General features: G+C 35.2%; 2 protein-coding genes across 2 annotated transcripts; both read right to left on the reverse strand.

Annotated features, from left to right (window-relative positions):
* Positions 1-7,295: 7,295 nt before the first annotated feature.
* Positions 7,296-7,981, reverse strand: LOC114171876 (uncharacterized). The gene is made up of 3 exons (XM_085665248.1): positions 7,871-7,981; positions 7,660-7,784; positions 7,296-7,529 (listed from the first exon to the last, which is right to left on the reverse strand). Exons 1-3 carry the CDS (start codon positions 7,950-7,952, stop codon positions 7,296-7,298), a joined length of 441 nt encoding a protein of 146 aa, XP_085521374.1. The 5' UTR covers positions 7,953-7,981.
* A 5,849-nt stretch (positions 7,982-13,830) lies between these two features.
* Positions 13,831-16,801, reverse strand: LOC114194794 (uncharacterized). Its single transcript, XM_028085206.2, has 3 exons — positions 16,497-16,801; positions 14,245-14,375; positions 13,831-14,061 (listed from the first exon to the last, which is right to left on the reverse strand). The coding sequence occupies exons 2-3, from the start codon at positions 14,350-14,352 to the stop codon at positions 13,966-13,968; spliced, it is 204 nt and encodes a 67-aa protein (XP_027941007.2). The 5' UTR covers positions 14,353-14,375; positions 16,497-16,801; the 3' UTR covers positions 13,831-13,965.
* Between the last annotated feature and the right edge of the window lie 2,199 nt (positions 16,802-19,000).

Consider the following 19,000-nt stretch of genomic DNA (forward strand, 5'->3'; position numbering starts at 1 on the left):
TGGCCAAACTTTGACTGTTTTACCAGACTTTAGTTAGTTGACCCTTTGATTTTCCAATTAAAGCCTTCCACGTGGCAACCCTTTCTCTCTCTCCCCTAGGGTTTGTTGTTGCATGATGAAGTAGTTGCAATTTGCGTCTTGGTTTGGTCATGGAATATGGACAACTTATGTGAGACCATTCTTGGGTCGGCTCTTGGAAGATCAACTATTGTCCATGCAAACAAATCGACGTTCTACATGAGCATTAGGCCTATGGTCGTTTCTCCTTCTTCATTCATTGTGGATCCACATTCAAGTTTATTCCTTCTTGTAGAGGGAATTTCTTGGTGTCTCCAACCGATGCTAGTCGGACGTCGTTCCTTATTATGGGATCTAGATCTTCACCTACCATGGTAATATTGCCGTTATGCACACGTTCAATGTTATTGGTTGTGACGGAAGCTATAAGTTATATATGTTGCACTGACTATCTACCTTTTAATCAATGTGAATCATCACAATATCTTCTAATGCTAACAAAAACTTCATTACGATGAGGGGTAGATACCAAGACCCCTAATGTGTGTAGTGAGGGTCTTTCTAGCAAGATTTTGTATGAAGTATGTTCTTCGATGACCAGGTACCTGATATGTATCATCTTGGTCAAACTACCTTCACCAAAGGCGATATGTAAATCTATGTATCACCTTGTACACACCATTTCCCTTGAGACACCGTATATTGGCTCGTCATATTGCACCATCGCTTCTTCTGAAAACTACAACTTCTTATATGTCTTCTAGTAGAGGATGTCTATTGAGTTTCCTTGGTCAATAAGAACTTTTTTGACAACACAGTTCTCAATTTCGATTGTGATCACCATGGGATCATCCTGCTCTGGGTCCACACCTTTGAATTTAGCGACTTCCTATCTCAACTCGTACATGCTGGTCAAGGGTTTTATGCTGAGGTTCTTAGTGAAGGGGCCTACTTTTAATGCCACCATCATGTATTGCAGGATAACTTCAGGGTTTAAATTTTTTATCTTCAGTGCTACCTTGCTAAATCTCTCAATGAAGGCTTTCAATGTTTCGCCTTTCTTTTGTCTAATAGGGGGCCTTTAAGGGTTGTAGGGAAGGCCTTGCACATGACTGTCATTGGTCGAGTAGAGGCTCACTTGGGTGACATAGATAGAGATGTGTTAATTAGGATCAGTGCTTCCATCGTATCGGTACATACTGAAGGCTTCCCACTATTTAGGAAGCGGAGTCTCTGTGATGCCATCTATGAAGTGTCTTAGCGCTTTGGTCTAGTTGCTATATTAGTGGTTGTGGCCATTGTCTGAGGGGTGGGATTGTACTTGCTTACTTCTTTACTTTCGCGGGGTGTGCCGGTATACAGCGACGCTTTAAGATCGTTTGGACTTTATCTTTCCTTTTAACATTGACTACTTCAGTCTCGAGCTTCCTTCTAAGCTTCGAGTTCTCTTAGCACAAAGCGTCCATCTCCTCGACATAGTGATTGCACAGTATGCCTCGATCAAGTGTTCTGATATAATTAATTCAATCATTGAGATTCTGGTTTTTGTCACTTTTTGTTGATCATTTATTTTGATTTTTGATTTCAATTTGTTTATTTTTATTTTCAATTTCAATTTGCGTGTTGAGTGTTTGAATTCAGTATTTGTACTTCCTACAAGTTTCTTTCACTTCATTTAACATATTTGAACGGTTGATTTTCGATTTAGACTTAGAAATCACAAATTTACGATTTGGTAGTTATTCTCGTTACATTCGTTAATTTTGTTAGTTTAAGGATGCTGCTTCATTTTTTTATTTTTACATTCTATGTATTTGTTTGATTTCGTTTAAGTTTCCATGTTCTATTTATGTTTTATTCGAACTGATTTGCATAACCAATTCCTGTTTTGATTCATTCCATAGCTTAAATCAATCATGTTTTGCACATTCATAAAAGTTATTTCATAGCACCTTATGAAGGCTTGACAACACAAGAAGCAATGAAAGCTCTCCTAAGAAGGATCAAAAGAAGCATGACTAGAGGAGAGACTTTTATCCTTCTTCCTTGTCTTTATTTAGTATTTCATTATGTTGATTTCCCTAAACTTGGCTTAGTTAGATCAACCTTAGTTGACTTGTTGACCTTAACTAAGGTTGACTAGATTTGACTTGGCTCAAGTCAACATGTTGAATTATTTGTCATGTGATGAGATGGCCACAAATGGAGACAGATTAGGGTAAGATGGCCACAAATGGAGACAAATTAAAGTGTTCCCACATGGCAAAGCATCATTGGACCACATGGAAATGTGATGAGAGAGAAAAGGCATAAAACATAAAGTAACTTGTACAATGGTGGTACATGTGGTCCTTGCGCCTCCCTTCTCTTGGCTGAGAATCATCTTTGGAGTGCTCATTTCATTCCATTTGTTGATTTATGTTAGCCTACCTTCTAGCTTCTAGAATTAGGGTTTTGTAATTGCTATAGCACCCTTTTTGTACTTTTTCTTTTTGCATAGAGGTTCCTAAACTCTCTATTTAAGGGGTTCTCTAAGACATGTGCATTAGTTGATCAACTTAAGTAAAATAATATATTGTTTCAACCATATTACTGTGAGCTCTCCTCCAAGGAGTGGAGTTCTATCTTTGGCCTTATCTTGAGCAATCAAGTGACAACATTCATCACTCATCTCTAAGAAAAAGTTGGCCTTTTAGTCTTCACCTAAGAGTGACGTGTTTTCTTGATGGCAAACCTCTAGCCATGGCCAAGCACTTTTAAGAAGTGCTAGAGGCATCTATCCAAGGTGATGCAAAGCTCTCTTCTTTTGGGCCATAATGGAGTATCTTTAATAATTAGGAATATTTAGACCTTATATTAAGGGTCAAGTAGTGTAGGTTTCTTTTTAAGCCTTGTATGAAGGGTCAAGTAGTGTAGGGTTTAAAATAATCTTGCTTAAGTATGGAGCATCATGTGCACTAGTTTAAGCAACTCTTGGGGTGATTAATTAAGTTAATAAAGCATAGCTTAGCGAAAGTCGTCCCACATGCCACATGGTAAACCCTTAATGGAGAGTTCTCTTATAAAGGTAGTGGCTATGTGTCATTGTCCTAGTGGAGAGACGTTTCATATAGCACCTTTTCACATGGCAACACATGAGTGATGCGTTTTTCATGAGGGTGAGACTAACACATGTCAAGCTCTCCTTCATGGACCATTTGTGGGCCACTTTAACAATTATTCATCCATTGGGCCTACTGCCCAATTCAATCAGCCTCAAATTTCATTATCAATATCACCTATTTGGGCCAAGACCCAATGTCCTCCAATAGGCCAAATATCTTGCCTCCATTTTGCCAGCAACAATGTCTCTTATGCATAATAAGCAAGCAACATCTTTTGTGCCTGCATCATGGTTCTTCCAACAGCCCAATTAGTCTTCTCCAAAAAGCTTCAGTGTCACACGTGCATCCCCAAACACCAAATCAACAAACCATCATTTGTTGGCTTTAATTGGAAATAACCCAATTATGTTTTGATGAAGGCATGTGATCTATTTTGCGTATGTGAGGATGGAAGGGCTTCCTCATTCTCCAGAAATGGGTCTATGGCAACAGTAAGGGTTCTTCACCTCTTAAACCCTTTAGGTAGCCATTTGGTTCAGGCTTTTCACCCTTTTACGAGCAATGTCCACACCTTCTAGAATCCTTAAACCCTTGTACAAGGTTACCTAGTCGTTAGGGTTTTACTTTTTCCAGTTTTCACTTTCGTTTATCTTTGTCATGGTTGACTTCTTATAAAAGGGAGCCCACCAAATTGTAATTTTTAGCTTTTGATGAATGAGAGCGTGGAGTTTCCCCTCGTCATAGCTCAACCCTAACCATATATAAGGTTTTTACATCGTCAGGTTATCTTGAAACGGTGAGAGCTTAAGCATTGAGTGTCATGAGGTGTTAAATGGAGGAAACCTCATTTCCACCAAGAGAGAACAACGTCGCTTCCATTGAGAATAGAGTCTTTCGCCGCGAGAATCATCGATTTTCACCGATAGATCGATGATTGGAGGCCTTACGAAGATTTTCACCTAGTTGACCTTTGTTGGGTCATTAGGACTTTAACTCACAATGAAAACAATTTTCACACACTCAAGCTTCGTTTTGAAATTTTTATTGAGAAGTCTTTGTGAAAGTGGACAATGGAATCTAGCTAGGAAAGGCCTAGTTCCTGAGCCTATCCAAGTGACTCATCACCCTTTGTTGGAATATCTATAGAAAGCTTTCACTTTCATTTCTTTTTAGAAATTTCACCCCAAAATCTTTCGAAAATTGTTTTGAGCAAATTCCTTGAAAAAGAAATATGATTTTTTATAGTAGTTTTCATTTAGGTAGCCATTTGGAGAATGAGATGCATCATAGATTGGAGAGTGACATTCCTTTCTTTGGTGAGGACATAAGTGCATTATCATATTTGGCTTGGGAGAGGAAAATTGAAGAGTTGCATCCTTTCTTTTCTAGAAGTAGTAAATATTACATTTTTAGGCCAAATACCTTGCCTCCATTTGGCCAGCATCAGCGTCTCTTATGCATCATAAGTGAGCAACATCTTTTGGGCTTGCATAATGGTTCTTCCAGCAGCCTAATTAGTCTTCTCCAAACACCAAATCAACAAACCATCATCTATTGGCTCTAATTGGAAACATCCGATTACATTTTGATGAAGGCATGTGATCTATTTTGCGTATATGAGGGTGGAAGGGCTTCCATATTCTTCAGAAACAGGTCTATGGCAAAAGTTAGGGTTCTTCACCATCAAACCCTTTAGGTAGCCATTTGGTTCAGGCTCTTCCTCCTCCCATGACGAATGCCCACACCTCCTAGAATTCTTAAACCCTTGTACAAAGTTTGTACAAGGTTACCTAGCCGTTAAGGTTTTTCCTTTTCCCGTTTTCAGTTCCGTTTATCTTTATCATGCCTGCCTTCTTCTTCCTATAAAAGGCAGGCCACCAAACTATAATTTTCAGTTTTGATGAATAAGAGTGTGGAGTTTTTCCCCCTTTTTGTCATAGTAACCCTAACCTTAGATGAGGTTTTTACCTCGTCGGGTTGCCCCAAAACAGTGAGAGCGTGAGCGTTGAGTGTCGCAAGGTGTTGAACGGAGGAAACGTCGTTTCCATCGAGAGAGAACCATGCCGCTTCCACTAAGAATCAATTTCCGCCGCGAGACTCATTGATCTTCCACGATAGATCGATGATTGGAGGCTTCACGAAGATTTTCTTCTAATCAAAACTCGAATCCGACATTGAATTGTGAGTCCGTCATCGTCAAAATCAAACATCATATTTCACAAAACCTAAAAGAACCTACATCAGCACCTCTGCACCAATTTTCAATTCTTTTGTTTTCACCATGATTTTGTGTTTTAGTTCATTTTATTGAGTTCTAAATAAATTTTCTAGTTGCTCTAATAGATTGAAGCACGTTCATGGCATTCGCATTGTAAAAATCATACCTTAGTTCATTTAAGCATTCTCACAAACACCTGTGATAGATTAGGGTTTCATATAGGCATTTGATCAAACACTTTCTAAATTCACTTTTTTGCACCGTGTCATTTCATTCCAAAACTTAAGATATCTTCCATATCATCTATTCATGCATTCTAAGCATTCAAATGATCATTCCTTTCATTAGAATGTCTAATTCAAAATGAAGAACACTTTGTTCATAGTTTCACACGCATTTTTTTATGTTATTTGCATGGTTAGTAATAACTTCATTAATCATCTTCATTGCATTGTTAGTAAAGTTAGTACTGTATATTTCCTCCACCAAATTCAGATTTACACACTCACATTCACTCAAAATTCTGGTCTTTCCTTGGATTACTTTGGTTTTACACTATCTTGTATCATCGAGGAAATATTTTTGCATAATATTAGGCCACAATAAGGTTTATCAATGTCAAAAAAATCGGTTTTGGAGTGTTCTACAACTATATTTCCTCCACCAAATTCAGATTTACACACTCACATTCACTCACCACCCGTGACTCCAAAGGTAGCCTACAAATGACACTAGGAGACAACGTATTGCAATGATGCTCACCATCGACCACACAAACACATGCCTTAAAACACCACTTCAACAACTCTCACTTCATTTTGGACTTCTCCTGCTTTCCTCCAAACACCTATAACGATGCCACCGACGACATTTAGAACAACCACGGTTAGATCTTTCACGCTCCCTCCCCTTTCCCCTTGTTCATTTCAGATTTCCAATTTTCATTCACAGTAAACAATTTTGCCCTTTTATGTTTTTTGCTCTTTTTATTTTTCACTTTTTTGCCCTTTTACATAACACCAGCTGATGTCATATCACAGTTGTCAACAGGATGTTATTTGCTACATGAGTGTCAAAATAATGTTTTCCTTCTCCTTCACGTTCTTATAATCATTCTTAACACGGGACATATATTCTAAAACTACAACTTCAGAATTTTGTCTTTCTTGCATGGTAGTGACAAGAATTGGATTTTTGTGTTGAGTTTTCTTTTCTTGACATTTCTTTGTTTCCCTCTAGAAAATCCGTTATAGATGAAGTTAATTGATGATATGCCTTAAAAATGGATGATGAATAAAAATTTCATAAGATGTATTGAGATTTTTTTTCAATTCAAAGGTTATTTTACTGTTGAACTCCAGTTGTAATTTGTAGATGTGATTTTCTGTTAAAAATTAATGACTATTTTACTGTTGTTCATGAAAGAACCCACTATTTAACAAAAATAGGATAGTTTAAATTCAACAATTGAATCTTATTATTATACATTACTCACCTCATAAGAAATATTTTATTGTTAATATAGCTTATGTAATATCATCCACAACAGCAAAAAGTTACAAGAACATATGCTTACATTAAATACCGTGCAAACACCTTTCTTTGGTGCGCTAACAAATTACTTTGGCCCTCAAAGTCTTACTTATACCATTATGAAACCAAAGTAAATGTTGCTATGCTAGCTAATATTGTACTTAATAATCGGACATAGTTAAACAACAACAAAAAAGAGCAACTTCGAAGCATGTTTAAGTACCAAACCATGTTTCCTTCTAGAGTCATTCTTTTAAATAATTCTAATAGAAGAGTATGTACCAGCCACAAACCCATTTTTCAATTAAAGGTAAAAAATTGGGGCAGAGTGACAACATCTAGGTGTTCACATAAGCTAAAGAAGGTAAGTTGAATTCTATGAGCGGATAAAAAATTTCTATCATGGCTGAAGTTGGTGAGACTTACACAGCAACCTTTACTTCAGAAACAGATGCATTTGCATACAAAGGATGGAGAACATGGCCTTCTTTAGGCTCAACATGCACCCATTTGCGACCAGTCAGCTTGTTCCGTTCAAACTTCACCAATCCCTCTTTCAATGCAAACAGAGTATGATCTTTCCCAAGTCCCACATAGTTTCCTGGATGAAAACGAGTACCACGTTGTCGAACAATGATATTTCCAGGTATCACCCTCTGCATAATAAGAGAAGAGTTACATCATGAATGAAGAAGTCAATGAACCATGTTCAGAACATCCAGATTCAGTTCACACTTCCTCTACCTGCATGGCAATTATTAGAACTCAAAAGTGTAAAACAAGTACCTCCCCACCAAATTTCTTCACTCCAAGGTTCTTGGGTTTTGAATCCCGTCCATTCTTTGTAGAACCAGCAGTCTTTTTGGAAGCCCAACGCCTGAACACCATACTCAAACCTTCTCCAGACACATCTACAATAATGGGTCAAAAAATCATTAGTCTAGCCTACTTTAGAAAGACATCATACAGTAGCCAATATAGGATAATGAGGCTATACCACTGGTGCTTCTATACACAGGAACATTTGTCACAAGTTCCTTGACATTCAATCTTCTGCAAAATGATGCTGCAAAATTCATGGTGTTTTCTATGTGGCAGAGACACAACCTGGGATAAATTATAACATTGGAAATTTTCAAAATCTGTGAAACAGTTCAATTACGACTGGTGCGCTTGTAGTAACAAATACCAAACACCAGAATGAATCAGTTGAGGCAAGATCAGATCATCAGAAAAAAGTTGGCCATACAGTTCCACTGTCATGTGATCATTAAAACGTATTTACATTTAATAAGTACACAAGAAACTATAATGAGTACAGGCTAATCTCATAAAAACAATGAAACTTATTATTTAAAGAAATCAATCATCTGCAGGCACAGGAATACCTCCATGTCATCCCCATCAGTTTCTCTACTTGAAGTACACTATACAATAATAAATAGCATAGTAATCTAGATTCTATTCATTAGCAACTAAAATATGTTAAATCAAAGTTTCAGTTAAAATATGAATAGATTGTTGCTTTGATTAAATTATAACAAATTAAGTAGTTATTTAGTTACACAACTCAAGAAATCTAAATTCACAAAATAAAAATTAGCAGTGCTGATGTATATACTACAACTGATAAAATTGTTTACAAAACTAATATGCAGCATAAAAAGTAGAGAATGCCAGAGTGTGGCATGGGGTGACACCAGATAATCTTAAGTATGTTTTAGATCCAAATAAGAATTATGCCACAACTGTTTTTGAGACTCTCAATATAGTAACTGAAAATTTTTCCCTCAAGGCTATGCATGCTGCCTTTAAATACTTGCTTACACTGAAGGAGGCTTAACGACTCAATAAAAGGAATTGCCCTTTACATTGTGCCTTTCCATGCCTTTATCACCTATAATCTCAAAATTCTCCTGCTCACAATTTTCAGTCTCCAATATTTGTTTTGGTTTTCATGGATTTTCAACTTATTTCAAAATTTAAATGACAAGGATTTCTTTTAATTTGATACCCTTTTGGGACTCCTAGACTCTATTTATTTTTCTTCATGACCAGATAAAAGGATATGGTTCCATGGTCCTTCTAGGGCCTTTCTCTGTATATCCTTTTTTCTTTTAGTTACTCAGTCATTCCTTGAATAGGAAAAAGTCTTAACCATCAAACCTTGTGTGAGCTTGCTCAGATTCTATTCCATGGCTATTCTAACATTTCTCAGTTGAATTGGTGTTTTTAACAAATGCATCCAAAGGAATATTTTAGGTCTTCCTAATTAATGCTTTTAAATCACTTATATGACTCCTCAAACTTCAGCACAACATACAATAGGAATAAGATGCACCAGTAACAACAAATCACAACAAAAGAATGTAAAGGCTTTTATTATAATATGCACACATCCCAATTCTTCCATCTGGCTTCTTACCATTGGTCTTCCTAAAGAATCAATATAGCTTAAAGTAACCTTAAGGTTGTTGATGAAACCTTGAGAAAGACACTAATGTCCTTAATTAAATTAACTTCTAATTCTAAATTAATATTTCATTTCATTTCTCCAATAAATTCACGTAAGTGCTCTGCACAGTGCTACTTTTTACAAAACTACTGCTATTTCATAGTGATCCTATCATCCACAGCTTAAAACAAAGAGAACCCAAACATCTTAACAGAACAACTGGATAAAAAAAGCGAGATATGAATGAAAAGAGACAGACCACACCACATGAAGGATTTAGAATAACAATAAATAACAGTCATGAAAGCCTTAGGACAGGAATCCAACATCTTAAACATAGAACAAATACGTAAATTCAAAGATCGAAACTTAAAAGTGCTTGCAGCTACTTCAAATTTCTAACTCAACGGGGCATAAAAATTGAAAATGTAAAGGGAAATAAGTTTACGAAAACGATTTAATTTACAGTTTGTTTCTTCATCCACACCAGAGAGGGAAACAAAAAGCTTCCTCCAATCAATCTTATCCTTGATTGTCTACTTCAAAAGCTAAAGCACTAGAAAATTTCAAATACAAAATTTAATTGCATCATCTCTTGGCCCCAAGTTTAGTTATATTTAATATCTAATGTTAATCTTATCACTCTAAACAACTTCCAAGATTTCTTGCCCATCTGATTGATTTCAATTCCAATTTCCCCGTGAGCAATCAAATACCAGTTTGTCAGGATAGCTTCATCATACATTGTCTTAACCTGCCCTAGCTTGCATCCAATTAACATACTAATTGGTGGAACTTACATGAAGCTGTCAGGATATGTTGGACCCCAAAATAATTTAGCTGAACTGACATCCCACATACGATATCTGAATGGGAAAACCTACCAATTCCATATGTATGACCAATCACGAATTATTCTAGGTCAAAAGAAAAAAATGAAAAAAAAAAATATATATATATATATATATATATATATATAATTGACCAGTAATTCAAGCTTAAATAAAACGTTCTCATCAATAAAACTACATACACAACAACATCATTGGGCATTAAGGGTGCCTTTCTCTACTGCAGACTCTCCCATAAGGATCCTTCCAAACCCATTTTCCAATACACACATTGATTCATAGGAAACAATCACTCTTCATATGTTCGTATATTTACAGCTAGCTATTGGCACATAACAATCCCCAATTTTATATATGGAAGGTTGAATACGGTGATGCAACAGAAGAAACAATCGAAAGTTAACGGAAGTTTAACCTCTGAACGGACCGAAAAACAGTGATGCAGCGGCACAGTGACGGCGCAAGGGGCGAAGCAGTTGGTTGATCAGAGATGGAGGCATAGGATAGAATCAAACCTCTTTTAATTTCTCATACGATTTTAGTCTCTTTATTTTTACTTTACTTTACTATTTTAACTTTTAAAATTCGTAATTTATTATTTTTAAACAATATTCTTTAATTGTGTATCTTTTTTAATATTTTAATTTTTATATTTTAAATCACCATTTAGATTTTACCATCTGTTCAAATGTTCATGTTCCAAATTTCGATAAAAAGATTACTATTTTACTGGTGGGTTGTTAGGGAAAAATAAATATTTTAGTTTGAGTCTTACATTGCATCATCATCACTTACATATCTTGAATCATCTTCCAAGTGATGTTACTGCATAAATCACATGAGTCCTTCTTCATCTTTTACTTTTTTCTATTCTTTTTAATTGTCTAATCATCTTTATCCTGTTCCAAATCCATTTTATGATTGTTACATAATCATCTTTGTCTTAAATGTAAATTTTCATACTTATTTAATCTTTTGATTTAAATTTGTGTCCAAGAGTAAGCATTTTGGAGTTCACATTCATATAGAAATCCTTAGAAAATTAAAATCAAACTGTAACTTTATTATCTTAAAAGCTATTTGCAAATTATAGTTTTATAGTCTCAAAACAATCCAAATGGTCGGAATCACCCAAGAGGAATAGGCCAAGCTTTGGAGCATAAGAAGTTGGTACACACTTTACCAAAGCATAATGAAGCTGCTGGATACACAGAATAATCAATGCCATTAATAATTTGTCTCAATTATTCTGTGAGTTCAACAGCTGTCAATCAATGCTGATGTGATGAATCATGTTGGTCTTAACTACACGAAATTTCGATCTCCATTAATTTCATTTCACCATAATTTTAAAAAAAAAGCAAAAATCAATTTTAATCTTTGGTGAAAGAGGACCAGAAAGCGATTCGGCAATGATTGTGTTTGCACAAACTCAATGATAAATAGAAGGCATATATCACATAATAGATCTATCTAATTCTGACGTAGTTGAAATGAACGCTAACCTCTCTCGACGCTATCGCTGCCGCCACGCTTGTACCACCTCGGGAACCAGTATGTGTGCTGCTGTCAAGCTCCAGCACCGAAGAATAAGAAATGTAAGGGTTTCGTGTTGAGGGACTCAGTGAGAAGATCTTGCGGAGATAAGAAAATGTTTTGAACGAAGAGAAGGGGACTAACCACACTAGCCCTCTCCCATTCCATCTCATGCGAGGCTTTTGGAGTTGGGGCCTTTCGTGGGTAAAAAAGATGGGACCGATCATGGCTGGCCCACGAACTGCGAGTAAAAATGACAGCCCAAGCACAGACAATTGGTAATAAAGAGTGTCTCCTGCGTTTTTCTCTCCCAAATCTTTCCATCTTTGAGGACATATATTTTATTTTCATATATTTTTTCCTGCCTTCTCAAGAAAAAAAAATTCATTTTCTCTTTTTTATTGTACAAGAGTAAGCATTTTGGAGTTCACATTCATATAGAAATCCTTAGAAAATTAAAATCAAACTGTAACTTTATCTTAAAAGCTATTTGCAAAATCTCGTAATTCACCAAGGGAAGTAGTAATCCACTTCAATTACCTAGGCTGAGAAAAGAGAACCATATTCCTAGTTCAAAAAACTGTTCAAATTCTAGTTTTATATTGTCTCAAAATAATCCAAATGCTCGGAATCACCCAAGAGGTATGAATTTGAAAGACATAATAGTCTTTTATTGTCTAATTTATTCTCTCAAAGAGTTTATATTCCAACAAACTTTATATACCTCTGGATAACGACGCTTGTTGGCTTACATTTCAAAACATTGAACAAATTCTTTCCAACCATATTAACGCAAATAAATTGCTATCATCATTAGTTTGGTAACACTTATGAAAAATGAGTCTAAAGTAGACATAAATTGATATATCTTCCATTTTCTTAAATTTTATCCATTGTCCTTTGTTTTCACAATCAAAAATACAATAGTTATTAAAACCTTTTTAATTAACGTACAAAATATTTTTTTTTATATTCTTTAATTTAGAGCATTTGTTAACTACCCTTCGCTGGAATCATAATATACAATTTTCTCGATATGTACCTGAAAGTAGTCATAATTTTTTAAAACCACAAATTGTTAGGGAAGAGATACCTTTTGAAGTGATTTCGTGGACAAAAACAATAAGAGTCCAAATTATTATGTGTCCAACTAAATTGTATGGGCGTGTGAAAGATGTTTCTTTTCCACAACAATTTGGTCATTGCGGGCTTATTTTTAATATTTAATAATCATTTTAACATAACATTTTGATGCAGTGTGCAAAAATTGAACTACCTTCAAAGACTATAATCTTATCTACAACCGAAAGCAAATATCAATACTCAGAAAAGGTTTTTTAGAGTGAGTGACATCTCACTTCATTTAATTTTCCTAAATTTCAAGTTCTCTTGAACATTTAGCTATACTTGAGCTTTTTTCAACATTAGCAACTTGAATTATCAGCGAATGAAACAAGATACAGTATTTATTCAAGCCCTCTAAGTCATTAACAAAAAAGGTGTGAAATAAGCGGAAAGACAATTAAATTGTGTTGTAACTGCATTGTATCAGCAAATTCAGTAGAGATACAAGTCACTCCAAATTGATGTCACATGATAATAAGAGATGAGTACCACCAGTGTTAATCAATGTAACTACTTAAAATGATAAAGGATAAAATGAAAGTATGACTGTTATATCTATGAAACTTATTTTTAACATAATATTTACTCTTAATACAATGGTTCTTTCCTAGGTTGTATTGATTAAGCATTAGATGAAACATGAACAAAGCAAAAGGGCGTCTATTAAATTGATGCCGAGGAAACATGAACAAACCACTGAAGCCCTTCAACTATACAATGATCCTGAACAAATGCATTCATGTAATGTAAGAAAAATGACATCAAAGGACTGAAACGGGATTGGTTTGATTTGAATTAGAATCATGCTACATATTGCCATATGATCAAACATATTCCAACATAAATTAATCACCATTAAATTCAAACATAATACATTTATCTGCATTATCTTCTACTATACAAATCTCTTTCTTAGGTTTGACGCAAGCTGCATGTTTCAGTTCTATGAAATTGGGTTAATAGTAAGGCTTTTAAGCCCTTTCAACAGCATATGAAAAGGGAGAAACTATACATCGTTAAAGATGTTCTAGTATACAAAGATAGAATTTTTCCAATTATTCTCATAAATCAAACATAAAAAGAAAAAGAGAACATCAAAAAGTAAGAAAAGAAAACCACAATTTTTCAAAACTTGGAGGATTCCTCAAACTCGTTCAATCTCTCGTCCTTCTTCCTCCTCAATTCAGCCTCATAGTTTCTCAGCCTCTCGTTCATTCTCTCCTGCACACAGCACAAGTACACCCACATCAAACACACGAAAAAAGAAAAAAATCTTTAAAGAGAAAAGGGAAAAGGGTTTCAAAATATTCTATCAAGCCTCCATTAGTTAGCTTCAGAAAGCCATAAAATTGAAGAGGCAGAAGAAGCAACTGGAAAGAAAGAAGAGAGTGATGGTATGCTAACCTTGTAGTTAGATTCAACACGGTGCATAACGTAGAATCCGAGGATGCCTCCAAGGATTGTACCGGCCATGATTCGAATGTAGCCCCATTTCTGAGAAACAGGTCTCATTATCGTTTCTTCACTCTTGATTTCTGCAGAGAATGTGGTTTCAGTTTCAGCGTTTAATGGTACGGGCTTTCTGTTTTGGATATGTTACACCGGCCCAATTTTCAGAATAAACAAGTAATGGCAATAACTTCACCCCATCAATTTTCAAAAAAATGACCATTTTTGACCCTTGTAAATTTGATTTTTGAATTATTAATTTCGGAATTTCTCTAATAACATTTTTCGGAATGAAATTTTGAATCAAACAGTTGGGTTAGTCCCACTACTGCAATAAATTAACATTAACTTGGTACTAACCAAGTTGTCCCAAGTGCCACAATGACCAATTCATCAGTCCAAGACGTGACAATGGTAACTCCAACTAGATAATCGCAATATACAACAATTTAGCCACTTTGAAAGGCCTCATAAGATTTATATTGGTAAAGATGAAGGTCAAAAAGTTCAAGATTTTGGTTCTTCGTGTTTCAAAACCACAACAAATCCTAATTTCTCCCTTTACTTACACAATAAAAGGAATTGCCCCTTACATTGTGCCTTTCCATGCCTTTATCACCTTTAATCTCAAAATTTTCCTCCCCAGAATTTTCAGTGTCCAATATTTGTTTTGGCTTTCATGGAATTTCAACTTATATCAAAATTTAAATGACAAGGATTTCTTTTAATTTGATACCCGTTTGGGACTCCTTGACTCTATTAATTTTGCTTCATGACCAGATAAAAGGATATGTTTCATGATCTTTCTAGGGCCTTTCTCTGTATATCCTTTTTTCATCCAGTTACTCGATCATTCCTTGAATAGGAAAAATTTTTAACCATCAAACCTTGTGTGAGCTTGCTCAAATTCTATTCCATGCTTATTCTAACATTTCTCAGTTGAATTGGTGTTTTTAACAAATGCATCCAAAGGAATATTTTAGGTCTTCTTAATTGATGCTTTTAAATCACTTATATGACTCCTCAAACTTCAGAACATAGGGCCAGCCCGGCCCGTTTTGACCCGGCCCGATTTTGGCCCGATTTATACGGGCCAGGCCGGGCTGGCCCGCAAGGGTGAAACGGGTTACACTTTTGAACCCGGCCCGCAAGCTGGCGGGCTGGCGGGCTAGCGGGCTGGCCCGCGGGCTTTTTTCCATATGTTACATTTTCAGTCCAAAATCATATTTCAACAAAATTATTGCAACAAAAACAACCCTGCAGTATATAATATAACTGATCACAAAACAAACAACCCTACAATATATATAAATGACATTTTGCTCTCTGCAAGTCATCAAGACACTGTTGCAACATCAATAACAAGTCTGAATTAGAGTACTTTAGGCATGGAGCATTACCAAAGTGCAAACAGTTACATAAAAAAAAAATAGAAGCATTAATTATGGATGAGAGGTTGTATAATTTGTTTGGCAACATGTGCTGCAGAAGCATCTAAACCCTCCAAATCAATAGGAGCATCTTCTGAAATCTCCCCATCATCAAACCCCGGTAGAGATGCCTCAAACAAATTAGAGTTCAGAACAGTTAAAAAGGAGGTGGCATTATAGTTCTACATCAAATATACTGCAGTGTATAAGCAAATTTCAGTTTAAGTTAAGGCCAAACAACTCAATCCCAGCTTTGCAAACACGGCACATACAACTTTGCAACTTGGTACTTTCTATCATATAATTCAATCATTAATGAAGAACATATTTTTGTCTCAAGGATGATAGAACAATATGAAACAGTGGCAGTATTTATTTGATCACAGTGCAACGATGAAATACATGTTCTCCACATATCTCCAACATGATTACAGATAAACAGACAAACAAAGAAAACAACCACAACTATCAGCCTATCACACAGTCAGATAAAAAATAGTAACACTAGAAAAACAAGAAAAAAAGAAATGAACATCATCACCACACCAAAACGGCAGCAACTACGAAATTGAAATTGGGGGAAATTTAACCAACAACAGCACAACAATTATGATTCACAGAATGGGTCCAATCCAAACAAGGACAAATCGCAGCAACAACAACCACACATACACCATAACTTCCAATTACAGGAAACCAATTTTAGGGTTACGAAAATCATAAATTTAGGTTACAAATTGAAAGAAAAGGGAACCAGAACGCAAATTACAAACAAACCTGTGTTCGTGGTGGTCGTGGCGGTCGGAATCGTCCGCCAATCACAGTCCGACGGTGGCTCCGCTGTTTTCGCGGTGGTCGTGGACGCTGTTTTCTCGAAATAGCCAACGCGTGGTGGATGTGAAGGTGGAGGAGAAGAGAAGCGGGTATGGTTAGCGACGACGACGTGGTGGCCTGTGTGTTTCGCGGTGGCCAGCGGCGACGTCAGTGGAAGAGAAGCGAGCCCTGAGAATGGAAATCGCAAACAGAGAGAGTGCGCGGAGGGAGAGATTGGGTGGGTGGGTGGGGAGCGCAGACAGAGTGTGTGAGTGTGAGGGATGCTGAAATATGCACGTGCCATTTTTTTAATTAATTGGTACGGGCCGCGGGCTGGCCCGTTTTGGCCCACGGGTTGGCCCGACGGGCCAGCGGGCTTGACGGGCCGGGCTGTATCGGATTGGCGGGTTGAATTTCTTGACCCGGCCCGTGTTTTTTTTGTCGGGCTGGCGGGCCGGCCCATCGGGCCCGGCCCATTTTGCCATCTCTAGGAATAAGATACACCAGTAACAACAATCAAATCACAACAAAAGTATGTAATGGCTTTTATTATAGAATACACACATCCGTTTGGCTTCTTACCATTCGTCTTCCTAAAGAATCAATATCCCATAAAGTGACCTTAAGGTTGTTGATGGAACCTTTGAGTAAGACACTAATGTCCTTAAATACACTAACTTCTAATTCTAAATTAATATTTCATTTCATTTCTTATCTTATCTAAAAATCCTCCAATAAATTCACGTGAGTTCTCTGCACAGTGTTATTGTTTACAAAACTACAGCTATTACACAGTTAAAATGAAAAACTGACATGTGACACATCCTTAACATCGTTACCACCATACTAACGAAATCAACCTAATTGTTACATATTTTAAAAAAATATGAACCTAATTGAGATTAAAAAAAATCTTAGGACCTGAGTGAGATTTTTGAACAAAAACGTGGACCAATACAGTATTTTAACCTTATTTTATTTCTAATATTTTATTTGGATTAAAAAGTGGAAAGTGAACTATCAACAAAGAAAAAGAAAAAAAATAAATTTAACATTGTTTGAATTAAGTCAAAAGATAAGGAGTGGTATAATTTTTTTATTAATATATTATTTCTTTATTATGTATTATTTTGAAATATCTATTATATTAAAAAAACAAATTACACAACATTTATTATGGATGATCAGTGGATGACTTATCTTTAATTATAAAGATTAAATATTAAATAGTAGTACAATTAAATATATTAAATTTCCAGGATATTTTTCTTTTTTCACCCTTCACTTTTCTTAATTTTTGACCGTTTTCTTTTAAAATAATTGACACAAACAATTATCATTTATTGAAATAGCTTTATCAACAACATTAACCTTTCTTTTTCGTTTAAATCTTTATAAGTAATATTTTTATTATAATAAAATAAAATTAGTAATAGAGAGAAGAAAATAAGAGAACACAAAAGGGAATATTAACGAAATTTTTGTGTGTATTATTACAAATAAGAAAAGTCTTATTTATATATACAAAATGTAAGTCAAAAAATGATACAAATAAAAAGTTAATACAGATATTTAAATTTTTTCAAGAGTAAACAATCATAAAAGTAATTGTAGCAAATCAATTATATGAGTAAATGTAGTAAATTAATAGAAAATCATTTATTCATAACACTCATCCTTTTTGCGTATCCATTGAGTAAAGAATGTGTCTTATTAGGAAAAAAATTCTGGGTAAAAACCTAGTGAAGGAAAAATAGTATATCATTACTTATTCTTCAATATAATATTGTTCATCACATGTTCTATTTCTCCGCTTATGTAAACTCACATAATTAAGATGATGGAATTCAAACTTGTGAATCAAATGCTCAAAAGTTCTCCTTGGACACTATAAATAGATCTATCAGATTTTTACATGAATGAATCTTATCACCCTTTCAATTGAATAATGCACTATTGTTTTCATATATGGTTGTTGATTCCATTCTTCCAGAGGATAGACAACAAGTTTGTCACACATGTTGAATTATAGACCTTAATCAAACACATTCATGATTTACCTCATGTAATGCTAAAAATACTGCATGATTTGTTGTTACGGTTTATTTCATAGGCCACCATGAAATCTTTATGCCACCAAATGTGAACAAATACCGTGTTTGTGATAAACCATTATGAGGATATGATAAATAACATACATTTGCATAACCCATTAGATATGATTTTGAATAAAAATAAGCTCATATTCTTGTACCCTTAAGGTAACAAAGTATATGTTTTACTCTACTCCAATGTTTTTTTGTAAGTGAAGAACTGTCCTGCTTAACAATTTTACAACAAAGGCTAAAAATACTACATGATTTGTTGTTATGGTTTGTTTCACAGGTCGCTATGAAATCATTATGCCACCATATGTGAACAAATATCGTGTTTATGATAAATCATTATGAGGATATGATAAATAACTT

Source organism: Vigna unguiculata, chromosome 8 (genome assembly GCF_037176805.1).
Source record: "Vigna unguiculata cultivar grain cowpea cultivar isolate G323 ecotype 2 chromosome 8, ASM3717680v1, whole genome shotgun sequence".
Taxonomy (NCBI): Eukaryota; Viridiplantae; Streptophyta; class Magnoliopsida; order Fabales; family Fabaceae; genus Vigna; species Vigna unguiculata.

Bases quoted from the DNA above. Each gene is read 5' to 3' on its own strand.
- LOC114171876 (XM_085665248.1), bottom strand. From the start codon at position 7,952: ATGAATTTTGCAGCATCATTTTGCAGAAGATTGAATGTCAAGGAACTT. The intron at 7,785-7,870 runs GTATAGCCTCAT...CCATTATTGTAG, and splicing joins TGTGTATAGAAGCACCAGTG to ATGTGTCTGGAGAAGGTTTG. The intron at 7,530-7,659 runs GTACTTGTTTTA...CTTATTATGCAG, and splicing joins TGAAGAAATTTGGTGGGGAG to AGGGTGATACCTGGAAATAT.
- LOC114194794 (XM_028085206.2), bottom strand. From the start codon at position 14,352: ATGAGACCTGTTTCTCAGAAATGGGGCTACATTCGAATCATGGCCGGT. The intron at 14,062-14,244 runs GTTAGCATACCA...TGCTGTGTGCAG, and splicing joins GTGTTGAATCTAACTACAAG to GAGAGAATGAACGAGAGGCT.